The sequence below is a fragment of the Humulus lupulus genome, chromosome 7 (assembly GCF_963169125.1).
Source record: "Humulus lupulus chromosome 7, drHumLupu1.1, whole genome shotgun sequence".
Lineage (NCBI taxonomy): Eukaryota > Viridiplantae > Streptophyta > Magnoliopsida > Rosales > Cannabaceae > Humulus > Humulus lupulus.
Genome location: NC_084799.1, coordinates 197,810,888 through 197,825,913, shown reverse-complemented (window position 1 = coordinate 197,825,913; position 15,026 = coordinate 197,810,888). Strand labels below are relative to the sequence as shown.

General features: G+C 33.1%; 1 protein-coding gene and 1 pseudogene across 1 annotated transcript; one reads left to right on the top strand and one right to left on the bottom strand.

The window, feature by feature from the left end:
• The first annotated feature begins 3,734 nt into the window (after positions 1-3,734).
• On the top strand, positions 3,735-5,725 carry LOC133790101 (probable diphthine methyl ester synthase; annotated as a pseudogene).
• A 6,485-nt stretch (positions 5,726-12,210) lies between these two features.
• Positions 12,211-13,128, bottom strand: LOC133792554 (uncharacterized). Its single transcript, XM_062230461.1, has 2 exons — positions 12,708-13,128; positions 12,211-12,590 (listed from the first exon to the last, which is right to left on the bottom strand). Exons 1-2 carry the CDS (start codon positions 13,126-13,128, stop codon positions 12,211-12,213), a joined length of 801 nt encoding a protein of 266 aa, XP_062086445.1.
• Positions 13,129-15,026: the final 1,898 nt, after the last annotated feature.

The window sequence follows — 15,026 nt, the reverse complement described above, 5'->3', positions numbered from 1 at the left end:
CCTCTTCATGTTTCAAATGTTCAAGTCATTGATCTAGTCACAGGGTATGTGACTACCTTCAATTCTGTTTGAAGAACCCTTCAGTTTTCACTCTTCCATGTTTGTAAGTGGAGATTAGTGTTTTCTTTGCACGAACCCTTGTAAAGTTGGGATTAATTATCTTCAAGATGGAACCAAAGTAAGACTATCCAGAGGCCTGGGTGCATCAGGATCTATTATTCCTCGTTCTGAGATATTGAAGATAAGGACTACGCCAAGGCCTATAGTTGGTACTTACTCTAATATTTTACGCTCTTCTTTTTCTTTTTCCCTGTAGTAAAATATGACTCTCCTCTTGGTATTTTCTGTGTCACGAGGTATTTGAGCATGGATTCACTGCCTCAATTTTGCAATTGCTAAGATGTTGCTTACTAAGAATATGATAGACTCAGGGCTGATATGGTTATCACTTTGCACATAACCTTAGATTATGAGCAAGTTAGCCAAAGTATTTGCTGTCTATATATACGCATATATAATAAGTATCGAACTATTGTATCCTGTAATCAAAAGCTGAATTAAAGATGTCTAGATTGCTCCACGTGACCTTGTAGTAATTTATCATTCCAATTGACTTTGCCAGATTGTGACTCCAAGTTTGTTTCTGAGACCCACAATTCAAATCCAGTTGTTGACAGTTTCTTTAACTTGTTTTTCAACTGGTCCAAAGGATACTCCAATGGATGTTGTGATGGAGAAGACTTATGATGCAAAAACAGGGCGAGGCATGCCTGAACTTTGAAAGACCTGTATTCTTATATAGTTTTGTCATGGAATGGAACCAGGGTAAAGATATTGCAGAAAAGTGGCCATCTCAAATCTCAGTTGTCACCAAGTGACAAAGAAAATATCCAAATTTGTACTCCGCTTCCTTTTTCCCTATTATTTAGTTGATGTTCTAGACAAGTGAATAATCAGATTGCTAATTTGAATAATCAGTGATTTTTGCCTAAAATATGTGTACTTGTTGATTTAAATACAATAATTTTACATTACTTTGGTTATTTTCGGTATGTTTTTAGTTGAATCTATTCATGATGTTTCATTTCTCTGTTCCTTGTTTTTCATGTATAAGAGGATTTAATTCTTTATAGACCTTGTTTAGAGTTTGTCTGATTTTTCTATTTTGGTTTGATAGAACTAACCAGTGCAACATCAATAGATGCTTAAGGTGAGGCCCAATATTTAACCAAGGAGATGTTCAAGAAACCATTTATGAGATTTTCAACAACTTTCTTTTGATTGGAAAATCGGTGGTCAGTTTATTGAACTATGATTATCTTTCTATGATGGTTTAAGATTCTCATAATGTATATAAGGTCAACATATGCATGTTCTCATCTACATCTGTACAAGCCCATAGAGATGGTTTATGTTTGCTAGTGCTTTTCTTGGAATTTCCTTTGATAATGCAATCACGAGAACAAAATTCTGCTCTAGTTCTAAACTTGATTCCAAACACAGTAGTCCTGTCTTGCATTATCTGAAGCTCCAGAATCAAGCTCAAGATAAGGATGTGAAACTTAATTGGTAGATACTCCAAATTTTCATTTTGACTGCAGATAGTAGTACCATGATTTTGAATAAACTGCATATAAAATGCCAAATAATTATCAATGCACATAACAAATGAAAATAGGGGAAAAAATGAAGGCTCACCATCCATATGCTAGTTCATTACATTCACAGATATTGTACTTAGATGTATTTTTTGCTCTTGTTATGGATCCCCCTCTATTTCAAATATAAAAAAAACTGTAAATCTAAGATTTGTGTATATATTTTGTCTTCATAATGTTTGTTGTTTTGGCTCTTCCACTTTTATCTATTATTTCACATTACCTTTGAGTTTTAGGATATTAGTCTTATTTTATCTCTTGTCTTAACTTTGATGTGTTTGGTTTTTGTAGGTTCAATTTCCACGAATCTTGGATCATGGAAGTCTTGTAAGAAATTCTCATATTCCATGAGAAGTAAGTACACTTATGACTAGTTTATGTCTTGCATAGAAGCACTATCATGTTGAATATACATATCAAAATATATGTCATACATTTTTTGAAGCTTGTATAGAAAATAAGAACCATCCATCATGCATGTATTCATGAATGAAAGATTGCTATGCATGTAGAAAATCCAAGTATAATAGAGTCATGCATGCAGTGAGATACCTTTTTACAGATTCTGACCAATTTTCGTCACTAAAGCCACCTCAACCATGTTTTTCCAGCCATATTGATCATCATCTATTTCTTCTTTTCCACATGAAATATTGATAAATGAATATGGACCAAACAGGGGAGTCCTTGAATTGTTCAAACTCATATTATTATAACCGGTCAATAATATAATAGTTGATGTGTTTTGTTTTATTTTGGTCTCTAGTTAATCTAACAAGTTCAGAGTTTCTGACCCCCCAGTTGAATTCAACTTCTTATTTTTTACTGCAAAGTCATAAAAAATGATGGGACTATATCATTTTAGTATATATGTGTACTTCTTTAAATTGTATTAGTCACTGGTTCAATTTATCAGCAAAATAATAATAAGATTTAACTTGTTCATTAAATTTTGACCATGGATTACTTTATATATCATTGCTATAAGACCAGACAAGTCACTATATTTTTAGAAAATTCATCATATATATATTAATAATTGTCTATAAATTCCCTATGTTTTGTATTTTTCTAATCAGAAATAAAAATAAATGAATAATTAATAATGATTCTTAGAGACAGTGTTTTATGTGTTTGGTTTTAATGGTATTATATAGTAGAATTTTGATGCTCTTTACTCACTCTTCCATATCTCATTACACTTTGCTATAATTGACATGTGAGTTTATACTCTATTTAACAAGCCTCACTCCATAGCTCTTGTCTCATATGATTTATTTCCAAAGCAAAGCCTGTCTAGAACTTCTTGTAGACATTTTAATTCAACTTCTCTCACCTCTAAAGCAGTATGGATTGAATATGGTTCTGTGTCCTCAAGTTGCAAATGTATATTAGCAAGATCAAGTTCCCTTATTTGTTTTGACTGTACATAAAAATAAAAAGAAGACGAAGAAAAAAAATTAGACCAAAAGTACTAGCTATATAGACATTATAAGCAAATAGGATTGGCGATTTAAAGTGCTCACTTGTATGTCTAGTGTTTTTGTAATCTGAACTTCAAGATGGTTAAGTTCTTGGATTAGTTTTTCTTCCTTTGCTCATTTGAATTCTAATTCTGGCTTTTTTCTGATTCTGATTCGATTTTGAATTATTTTGAATAAAATAAATAGGAAAGAGTGAGTTGGGGTGGGGAGCAGCAAGGATATGTTTAAAAGAAAAAATGCTGAACTTAAGGCCACTGATCTGCCACTCTAAAGGGCCACAACCATAATAATATTAATGTTTTCTTGAAAAACTAATTTCTTTTTCTTCAATATTTGCCTCTGTGGACACCATAACAGCCATAAAGAGTTATATAGCTTCAACCCCATTACTGAAATTAACAAATTTGTTATATCTCTCTTTTGTTCTCTTCTGTTACTCTATTTGTTATGGTCATTTAAATTCAATTGATTGTTAAAATAAATCAAAAAGTGGTGGAGATTGGACCTCTTTTTTATTAATTTCCATAGTGTAAATTCAGTAGTGTTGAGAAGCAAACAATAAATTTTTATTAATTTTTTTAGCAGAAGAGAGAGAGAGAAAGAGAGAGAGAGAGATGCTGTACATAGTGGGATTGGGATTGGGTGACGAGAGAGACATAACTCTTAGAGGCTTAGAGGTAGTGAAGTAATGTGACAAGGTCTACATCGAAGCTTATACTTCTCTTCTCTCTTTCGGTATCTCTTTAGATGGCCTTTCTACCCTGGTACGCTTCTTTCTCTTTCTCTTCAATTTAGTTACTTTCTTTTGCACCAATTTCCAAAGCTAACAACTTTATTGATTATTTTATTTTTTCATTGGTCAGGAAAAAATTTATGGAAGGCCAGTGATTCTTGCTGATAGAGAAATGGTTGAGGAAAAAGCCGATGAAATACTCCCAGCTACTCGTGTTTCTGATGTGGCTTTCCTTGTAGTTGGCGACCCTTTTGGGTATGTTCGTTCAATTTTCTGTTTTTCTTTTCTTTGTGATTTTTTTTTCTTGTTTATATTAGAAATTATATCTTTTCTTCCTCATTAGATGAATGTTACATGTATGTATATATGCATTGCTGATTTGGGCCATCTCAAATTCCATGGATATGTAGAAGAAGATAATTGTGATCATAAATACTCTTACTTAGCAGCACAAGGACCTTTGAAAGTCCTTAGATTGTAACTGTTCGTTTTTATTCATTTTGGTCATGTTTGGCAAGTAGTTTTGGATTGGATAAAAACTAATTTGAGACAAAGTTATAATTTTTTTTTTCTCAAGTTTCTCAATGAGATTAAATTATCCTATTGTAGTTGGATTAATTAGGTTTTCAGATTCAAACTTTTCTCTAATCTTTATTCAATCTTACTTTCCAAATATGACATTTGTATACATGCGATTCTTTGTTCAATTTACTTAAATTTCCCTTTATTCTTCCTCATGTTTACATATGGATTTCCTACTCAGAGCAACAACTCACACTGATCTTGTTGTTCGGGCAAAGAAATTGGGTATTGTTGTCAAAGTAATACACAATGCTTCGGTGATGAATGTCATTGGAATTTGTGAGTTGCAGCTCTACCGTTATGGAGAGACAGTGTCAATACCATTCTTTACTAAAACCTATAGACCAGACAGCTTCTATGAGAAAATTCAAAGTAACTGGAATCTTGGTCTACATACTCTCTGCTTATTAGGTGAGGTAAGACAAGGTTCTCTGAAACTCTGATAAGAGTTGCAAAATCTGAGATTCTTATTAACACAAACATTTCTTTTTACTTTTGTTATCACAGATATTCGTGTGAAGGAACCCTCCCTGGAATCTTTATGCAGGTATGTTTTCAAGTGATTGACCATTTTTTTATTGTACAAAATACCTTTTCAAACACAGCTGTCGAAAATGCTCGACATCTTGTTTGGAATGACATTTTGCATTGAATTATCAAAAGAACGCAATTTTCACCATTTTTTTTTGTTTGGATTGCAAGACCAACTAATGCCTTCTCTCTATATTTCTTTTTTAATTTTAGAGGGAAGAAGCAGTATGAACCACCTAGGTACATGACAATAAAGACTGCCATTGGCAGCGCCTAGAAGTTGTGCAAGCAAAAGTATAATTTGGTAATGATAACTACTACTATTACTCTATGACTCACTCATGTCTTAACTTTGAATTTCAAAGAACTAAATCAGACTTAGTTTATCAATTTAACATTGAATGTTGTTGTATTATGTTGCGTTGCAGTCAACAATGAAGACACAGAGTGTGTTGGTTTTACTAGAATTGGAAGTGAAGTGAAGATCGTTTTGGCTAGTACAATGAAGCAACTTCAATTGATAGATTTTGGAGCTCCTCTTCACTGTCTTGTCATAACAGGCAATACCCATCCAGTGGAAGAAGAAATGTTGAATTTCTACAGAGTGGGAAAAAAGAATCTGGAGCAAGTAGATGACAGGACATCATAATGAAAGCACACATTTAAGTAAGGTTGTATTCGGAATTCATCTAATATTATTTGAGTTTTCCTAAAGTGCATTAAGGTTTCCAACACTACTTAAATCCTCATAGGCATCACATGTGTTTTTGAATATTTTCATGAGCATTCGCTCTGTTGTTAACACTAAGAAAGGGCTATTGTTTGTTACCTCTTCAATTTCATGTTTTTTTTCTATCAAATAGTACTGTAGGAGTGTGCAACTACTCAAATTTTGACGTGTTATTATGTAAAAAATTAAACTCTTCAATATTTTGTGCTGAAAGTAGTAACTTTTCAATATGTTGAATATTTAACACTACTTGAATACATAAAGAACATTTTGTTGTTGATGACAGTGTTGAATGTTTTAAACTAATTTGTGGATTGTTAATACAATGTTGAATGTTTTTACTTTTTGTTATTTGAAAATCAAGTTCATTTGATGATGCTAGTATATATTAGAAAGCTAATTTTAATTATATAAATAATAGATAAAAATATAATAGAATAAATTAATGTTATATCAATGAATATATAATGAGAATTTAAACTTATCTAAATATTAAAATAATACGAAAAATGTGTTATAATATCTATTACAATAACATTTTTTATAAGTAAAGAATTTTGTTATGCAAACTTCATTATATAACACAAAAAATGTGTTATACTAAAGTGTAGTATAACACAAATTTATAAGTATTGAAATGTGTTATATAATCGACTATAAATAATACAACTAAACACTTATCTATTTATTAAAATAACACAGAAAGTGTGTTATCGTTGACAGTATAATAACAAATATGTATAACAATGATAAAGTGTTATGTAAAGTACCCTGACCTACGATAATATAGTCGGTTTTAAAACGTCAAAAAGTGTTATGGTATGTTTCGATAACACATTTTTGGTCTTATTAAAAGCATTTTTTCTTGTAGTGAGTCATGGTTGCAACATCATGCGTCTGCGGACTAAGTCCCACCATATTCTCGCATCTTTCTTGAGCAGATATGAAACACATGATATGCGGTCCGCGTTGCCGAGGTTCATGTGCGTCAAGATTGGGTCCATATTCCTGAGCCACTCTTCTGCCTCGAAGGGGTTTGTAGTCCCTTCAAAGTTCAGATCGTGTTGCTTATAAAACCTCTCATAAATTGGCTCCAAGTGATGAACTCGATATGGTGCATAGTTCGCCACTGGCCATCCCCCATATGGACCAACTTGTTGGGGTGCCGGGGCCATTTCCTACAGCTGTGGTTGTGGCGGAGGCGGAGGCTGAGTCTGAGGCTAAGCCTGTTGTCGCTATTCCTGTAATAACTCCTCAACTTGTTGTCGCAGTCTGGCGATTTCCGCAGTGTTGTCAACCGGCGGTGGCAATGGCGTATTGCGGCTGGCAATAGCACGCACTCCCCTTCTACGAACTGGAGGGGCTTCATTGCTCACTGGAGCAGCTTTGGAGGCATTTCCATTGGTGTGAGCAAATCTTCGGAGCGACATCGCAACACAGTTCTAATAGTTGAGAGAAACATGTCAGAACTTTACCCTAATAGGCTCTAAGGCAAAAACTTAATCTAAACAAACATAACTCGGACCTATTAATTATGGCTTCTTATGAAAATTATGTAAGTCTTCTTTATTATTAGAGTGGGTTTCTATACTTAGAAAAATAAGCCATCTTTATTATTTTCTAAGTTTGTTTCTCATCATCCTATATGACTTAATTCTTATGCTCGAAACTCATCTTTGTTCCAAAGATAACCATATTGAGAGAGGGATGGGATCATTAAAATCGTTCCCACTACTATGGCCCCCTAATCTCAATATAGAAACTCGGTTCATTGACTTGTATCCACCCTCACTGAACTCAGTCATTATTTATTAAATTTATTATTTATTATGATTGCAAAATAAAAATCAAACTCATACATGATAAAAAAATAACCATGATATTAATTTGGAAAAAGTTTTTCACTATTTACAATCATAAAAGAAAGCAAATAATAAATTAAAATAAACAATGAAACTAGTCTATTCTAAAAATTGGGATCTTCTACATCCGATCATTCATCTAGGATATCTTCATCTATCTCTTCATAGTCATCATTGTCTTGTGCCTCAAAATTCCCTTGAGGAAGATGCGCAAAAATTCTATGTTTTTGTTCATTTGTAAACTAAAATTCCATTTTTGAAGTGACCCTAAGTATGTGAAAGTAATATCTCATAGCAACCGACAATTCATCTTCGTCGTCTATCGTCTCCCAAATTTCTTCTAAGGCCGCAATCACAGTAGGATAATCTCTAAAACGTTTAATTACTAAAACATATTGCTCTGTTGATCTCATCATGATCAGCTTAGATTCTTGGAGGTTACCTATCTCCCTGTGGAACAAAAGTAGCCTATGAGTGATTCTTTCTAGCACTCCTACAGTGTTTTGTGGTTCTCCAACTCTTTTTATGGCCTTATTTGCTTCGATATCCTCATAAGTTAATGCTCCATTCATTCTTAACTGAAAACATAATGGCTAAAATCGTTAGCTATATATAAACATAATAACTATAATCATAAACACTTACTTGGTAGTCAAATTCGGAGCTTTCACTAGAAGAAAAAACAGTATTCATAACACTTAAAAACTGCTAACCGAGACTATTGATAGCACTTCTGAAAATGCTAACATAGCCCATGTTATTAAAAGTCCAGTCTTTTCTATAACAGTTTTTGAATGTTATGTTCGGTGTTATCTTAAACTATTCAATAACACACTTTTAGGTGCTATAATATTCAAATAATAACATTTAGATAGAGTTTTTGGTTATAAATTTGAAGTTTAATCTTGTACTTTTTTCATAACACTTTTCAACTGTTACATTTGATTATTTTGATAACATTTTTAGTTTGTTATATTATATAAACCATAATGATTTTTTACGCTTATAATATGTTTTTAAATCATAACATATAGTAATAAAATTTTAAATTTTATTTTGATAAGTATACTTATATGGTTTTTTTTTAATTAAAAGATTTTCATTATTGTATTTTGATAAAAAAAAATTCAAAATTAATCATAAAATGTAATTCTCAATAGATTGATAAACCATATGTATTACATTAAACAATAACTAATTCAAACCATGAAGGTGTCTACTTCATGAGATCTTAGTTCTAACTTAAGTTTGAAAGCATAACATAATAAAGTTTTATAATCTTGAATAATTTTTACTTCAAAAATAAAAAATAGAAACATTACAAGATACACAAAAGTAAACCATGCGTGAAACTTGCTCCATCCTTCAATTCATCATCCTTTGTGCATTTGTCTTTGTTGTGAGTCCATTTGTTTAGCTACAAAAAAATTTAAATAAGTAATGCTTCAACTTAAAGTTATAGTAAACTAAAAGAGTACATAAAAAAAGTTAATTACCTAATTATAACTTTATCAGATGGCCATGCAATTATACTACCTACAACATCTTCTATAGTAGACATAATTGTTGAAGGCCTCCACAGAAATGCATCATTCTTTCTCACAAGATCTATCCCCACTTTCATAGCACTAGGCCCAAGAGGAACATGGTGAACCTCATCCTTTGGGTCACTTGAGATAAAATAACCTTCTGCAATAATTTCTCCTGATCCAATCCAATCTAATATTTTGCATTTTGAGCCAAATGTGTGGTTCTTGACACTCTAAAAATATATCAATATAACAAATTCAGCAACAGTAAATGATTTTATATTGAATATTATATGTTTTAGATTTTATTATTTTCATATAATTAGTATCATAATTACCTGAGTGGAATGAACATAAGAATTTGATTCAACATTGACATTTGATTGCTCCTCACTCTGAGTAGATGTATTCTATTTACAAGTAAGATAGAAAGACATGAATTCAACATCAAAATTAAAAAAAATACAAAAGTAAAGACTAACCAAAAAATTAAACATGAATCTTAGTTATTATTGCAATTCAGCCACATGAAAATATAGTTTCAGCATCAAAATACTTACTTGATTTTTCATTAAAGTAACAATGAGTTGCTCCATGTGTTGCATTTTGTCTTTCAAATCTTTGCATTGACCTTCTATCTTCATCAAATGGTCATCTCTTTCTGACACAATTTGCAACTTTGACCGAGTAACTCCTCTTCCAAAAGCTCTCATGTATGAATTTTTTTCAGGACCAAGGACTTTTGTGAGGATGTCTTCATTAACACTTGTAGTTGAAGACATAGCATGATCTTTCTTATATTCTTCAACCAAATCCTTCAAAAATAAATAGTATCAATAAATGTATTCAAATAAATGAGTAAGTTAAAACTAAAGTCACATGATTTTGAAAGGGCAAGGTGTATACAAAAGCTTCAGCCACTTCTGAATTTACTGGTTCGCCATTTTTCTTCTTATGTGATTTGGTCCAAATATCAACTCTAGAAGGTGGTGTATTGGTTTCACTATGGTTCATCTATCAAAAAAAGAAAATAAATTAAAAAAATATCTAAACCAAATTCTACAATAAAACAACTGTAAATATGTTTGGCTTTACCAATTCATCAATCAATCTTGCATAACCTTTGCGACTACAAGTGTGCGGTAGTTGCTTTGTCCGTATATTTTTGAGGAGAACTTCATGCGGATGAACAGTTGCTATGATACCAACTGTAATAACCCAACTAATTCTAGACTTTGGACCATTAAGAACTACTATACATTGACAATATCTTAAGGAAACATACATATGGAATAGTCATAACTTTATTAAAAATAGTAAAGCAAAGGTAAAAATATAAAAATTCGGTGTAGGATATGGGATCCCATTGTTTGAAAATAAAAGAAAACATAACTTAAACCTTAAAATTCATTACAAACCAAAGTGCGGAAAATACATTGAAACATAATAAAATGACTAAAAACAACTTCATCCTCGAATCGTTCACGCAGTCCACCGAGTCCATTCTCCCTCAATACACAATTCCAAGCTGCCAAGAATCTTTCCGCCGCCATAACTATTTTCCTGCACATATAAAATAAATGAATGAGCCTAATGCCCAGTAAGGAAAATCTACTACAAGCGTGAAACATAAACATAAACGTAAACTATAAACATATATCATAATTCTAACCCATGTACATGGTAATCATTGTGGTTTGCTAACTAAGCAACTATAAGCCTCAAAATACAATGAGGTTTGAAAACAGAAAAGAACCTCAAGTTCAAAGAACTTAGATGCCTAACCAAGAATTGAAAACAGCGAGTTAGGATTTGAGTGGAGAAAACTATAAGAAACTAATGAAACATACAGAAATGAACTAGGAATAGGAATACATTTGAAATTGCTATACCCGAACTACACCTCGATAACGAAAAACACACTATTAACCTTACTTCCCAAGTGTAAAATAAGCTTAATATGAGAAAGCTTATAACCCCAACCCAAGTGTTTAACACTCTAAAGTAAACCTAGCAGCTTGAAGGCTCTGAACTCAGCTTGAAGAATGAAAGAAATGGATGGGTACTAGTTCCTATTTATAGAGTTCAAGAATGAAAAGATCTTCTTTTAGCTTGAATAAAAATAATGACTATTTAACTAAAAAATATTTGAATAATCGTTCAGTAGAGGCTTAAGACTCAGTAAAAAAGATTCTGGGCTTATCAAGAGGTTATGGAATAAAATGAGCTCGGTTTCAAAATTGTTTCAAAAACTTGCCCTAGAGCCGATATATCGCCCCTGGTAGACGATATATCGCTTGGGCTTATATTCCCGAGGCTCGTCGAAGTGTTCGTGCGAAGTTACGTGTTTTTTGTATTCCCCGAGTGGCGATATATCACCCCCTAGAGCTGCGAGATATCGGCATACGCTAAAATATTTTACACGTAATTGCACTTTTTCAGCCTAATTTGAATTTAGTAAACAGCTTTGACTGAGTCTTATAATGATTTCAAAGCTGCTGGCAGACTTTGGGTTTTCAAATATTACTCTTAATAAACTATTCCTCAAAAATACTTTTTTTTGGTAAATCAGAGAAAGAATTTTATTTAGCACAGAAACAACTATAAACACCAATTAATTACAAATATAACTGTCCCACCCAATCTAAATCCTCCTTACCGATCTTTCCTTTTTTTAGACAAAAAAACCTGATACAAACATGAGATTTAAGTATCCTCACAACAGTGCTAACCATTGGCACCCAATGGTTCCAAAGTGCTTCATTTCTAACTTTCCATATGTGGTAAACACTTGCCACTAAAGCACAACAATACACTTTCCTTCGACAAGTAGTCTGACCATTTCTTCTAATCCAGTTCAAAAGTCCACCTATCTCATATATATTGGATCCAAAATTTAACCGCATCAGAATATGAGTCAGACAATGCTTACTAAACTCACATTCAAAAAATAAATGGGTATGAGACTCTTCCATCTGACCACAGATAACACAATAAGTGTCCTGCACAAAACGAAACCTGAAAAGTCTATCTCTAGTTGGCAACCTTTTTTTTAACACCAACCATGTCATAAATTTATGTTTAGGAATCCCAAGTCTGTCCTAGATGAAGGAAAATTTCCATCTTGTATCTGCTTTGTCCTTCAGCAACTTATACATTTGAGCAATGCTGTAGATTGGCCAACTATTTGTACTGTGAAGAAAAATTTCCTTTAACTCATTCTTTGTTTTGACCACTCTTTTCCAGTACCAACTGCTATTTAGAGGAGCCGTGTAATCCCACCAGTCTGTCTCTTTAATGTACACCGAATGAACCCACTTCACCCAAATATTATCTTCCTTCTTTGCTATAGCCCAAACATTCTTCCCAAGAGCACAAATGTTCCACATGCCAATATCTATAAAACCAAGACCTCCCTTTTGTTTAGACTTCCCAATCTTTGTCCATGAAACTCGACCCGGCCCTTCCATATACTCTGTACCTTTCCATAAAAAAGCTCTACAAATTTGGTTGATTCTTGTAATCACCACTCGAGGCAGAATAATCAATTGGGACTAGTAAATGTTGATATATAGGAGGATAGAATTAATTAGAATACATCTCCCTGCAAAAGACAGATTCCTCGAACTCCAGCTCCTAATCCTTTTAACCATTTTCTCAACCAAACATTCACAATCAACTTTAGATATCCTAGTATTGCTAATGGTCATTCCTAAATATTCAAAAGGAAGATTGCTTCGAACAAACCCCGTCATATCAATAATCCTATTCCAGTCCCCTTCTTGCAACCCAACACCAAAAATGGCTGACTTCGTTTTGTTAGCTTGCAAACTAGAACTATTAGTAAACAGTTGGAAACCTCTAAGTAAAACATAAATAGCTTTAAAAGTTCCTTTACTAAACAGAAGCAAGTCATCCGCAAAACAAAGATGATTGAGTTTTAAATATTCACATCTTGGATGATATTTGAAATCCTTATGTTGTCCGACTAAAACCATAATCCTTGACAGATACTCCATACCAATAACAAACAACTAAGGAGACAAAGGATCCCCTTGTCTTAAACCTCTCCGAGATGTCAAACAGCCTATTTGAGCCCCATTAATCATGAAGGAAAATCTGGGAGTAGTAACACAAACCATCACCAACTTCATAAACTGTGAAGGAAATATAAGGGCCATGATCATTTCTTGCAAAAAATTCCAATCCAAGGTGTCATACGCTTTCTGAAAGTCAACTTTAATCATACAAAACGAGCTTGTACTTTTCCTTCCATAACCCCTCACCAAATCTTGGCAAATCATGATATTATGGGCTATGTTTCTGCCTTGAACAAACCCACTCTGATTTTCAGAGATAATTGAAGGTAATAGCTCTCTAAGTCTTGAACAGATAAGTTTGGTAGTAATTTTATAAACCACATTACAGCAGGCAATTGGTCTATAATCACTAACATTCTTTGGGCATCTAGATTTAGGAATAAGGGTTAAGTTAGTTGTATTTAGTTCCTTAAGAAGCTTACCCGAATGAAGAAAAGAAAGCACAACTTTAACAACATCCTGGCTTGTTATATCCTAAGTGTGCTTAAAAAAGGCTCTAATGTACCCATCAAGCCCTGGTGCCTTCTCAGCAGGAATGGAAAAGAGAGCAGCTTTTACATCATCCTTGGTGTAAGCCTGTTGAGTAATAACTAACTTTCCTGACTGCACCACCTTATCTAAAACTGATTTCCTCCCAGCTGAAACAGAACCCAACAAATCAGCATAATAATATTGAAAAGGTTAAGTCACGCCTTCTTGAGTATCCCATATAGAATAAAGAGAATTCTGAATCCTCCTACTTCTAATACAACTATGAAAAACTTTCGTATTTTCATCTCCATGTTTTAACCATTCCATTTTCGCCTTCTTTTTCAAAAACTGAATCATATTCTGATGAGCTTGTTGGTACTCAATTCTACAATTGATTTCCTCATTCATCAATAGAGAATTTCGAGGAGCTTCTTTAATTCTTTTCTGTATCTCCATCATCTTGTGATATTTCTCTGCATCCTGAACCCTTTAAGCATGTCGTGTTGTTGAAATCATAGTCAGTATACCAAGTATAAGAGGATGATATTGAAAGTGATTGAACCCTATAATAACCTGCCAAGAACACCAACAAAACAAACCAAGAAAAGAGTGACTTTGGATATTAGGGGAATAAGATTTTGACAGATCAAGCAATATATATAGGTAGGCCATCATCCCCTATCGAGAAGAATATTGCATAATCTTATTGAATATTCTTCTTTTTGTAGGTGAGGTAGGTATCTCTCTGTTTTCCCTACCTCTCACCTCTAAAAGAGTGAGTCAATTAGCTCTTTTTTGTATTCCCTATCAAATTTGCATTGACAATCCACTACTACAAATATAGGCTTTCTCTGTGGTTTTTATAAACAATAAATAAAAAGCGCAGAGAAAAGGTTTGAAAGAGTCAAAAAAATTATATTTAATGTCTGCGCCCTATTTTATTGCGGTTTTAAAAAAAATGCAGTGAAAGGATTGAATGACTCACTTTTCTCATCGGTTTTGGGTCTAAAACCGCAGAGAAAAGTGTAGAACATTTCCCCACTTTTCTTCGCGGTTCTATACCCAAAACCGCAGAGAAAAGTCCACTTTTCTCTGCGATTTTGGGTATAGAACCGCGGAGAAAAGTGGTCTCCACCTACTTTAGCACAATAACCTATTTTTCCCTCTCATTTTCACATCTTCTTCCCCTTCACAGAGACACGGCCGAAGCTCTCCCACCACCGTTCCTACCCACGGGTAAGCCCCACATTGTCCATTTTTTTTTTTCCATTTCCTTGCATATTAAAGCTTGAAATCATATATATACTTAATCTTGAGTTATTTTGAAGTTTTATGGTAAAAATGAA

Bases quoted from the DNA above. Each gene is read 5' to 3' on its own strand.
- LOC133792554 (XM_062230461.1), bottom strand. From the start codon at position 13,128: ATGGAGTATCTGTCAAGGATTATGGTTTTAGTCGGACAACATAAGGAT. The intron at 12,591-12,707 runs GTATTCTAATTA...TTTTATGGAAAG, and splicing joins TCTGTCTTTTGCAGGGAGAT to GTACAGAGTATATGGAAGGG.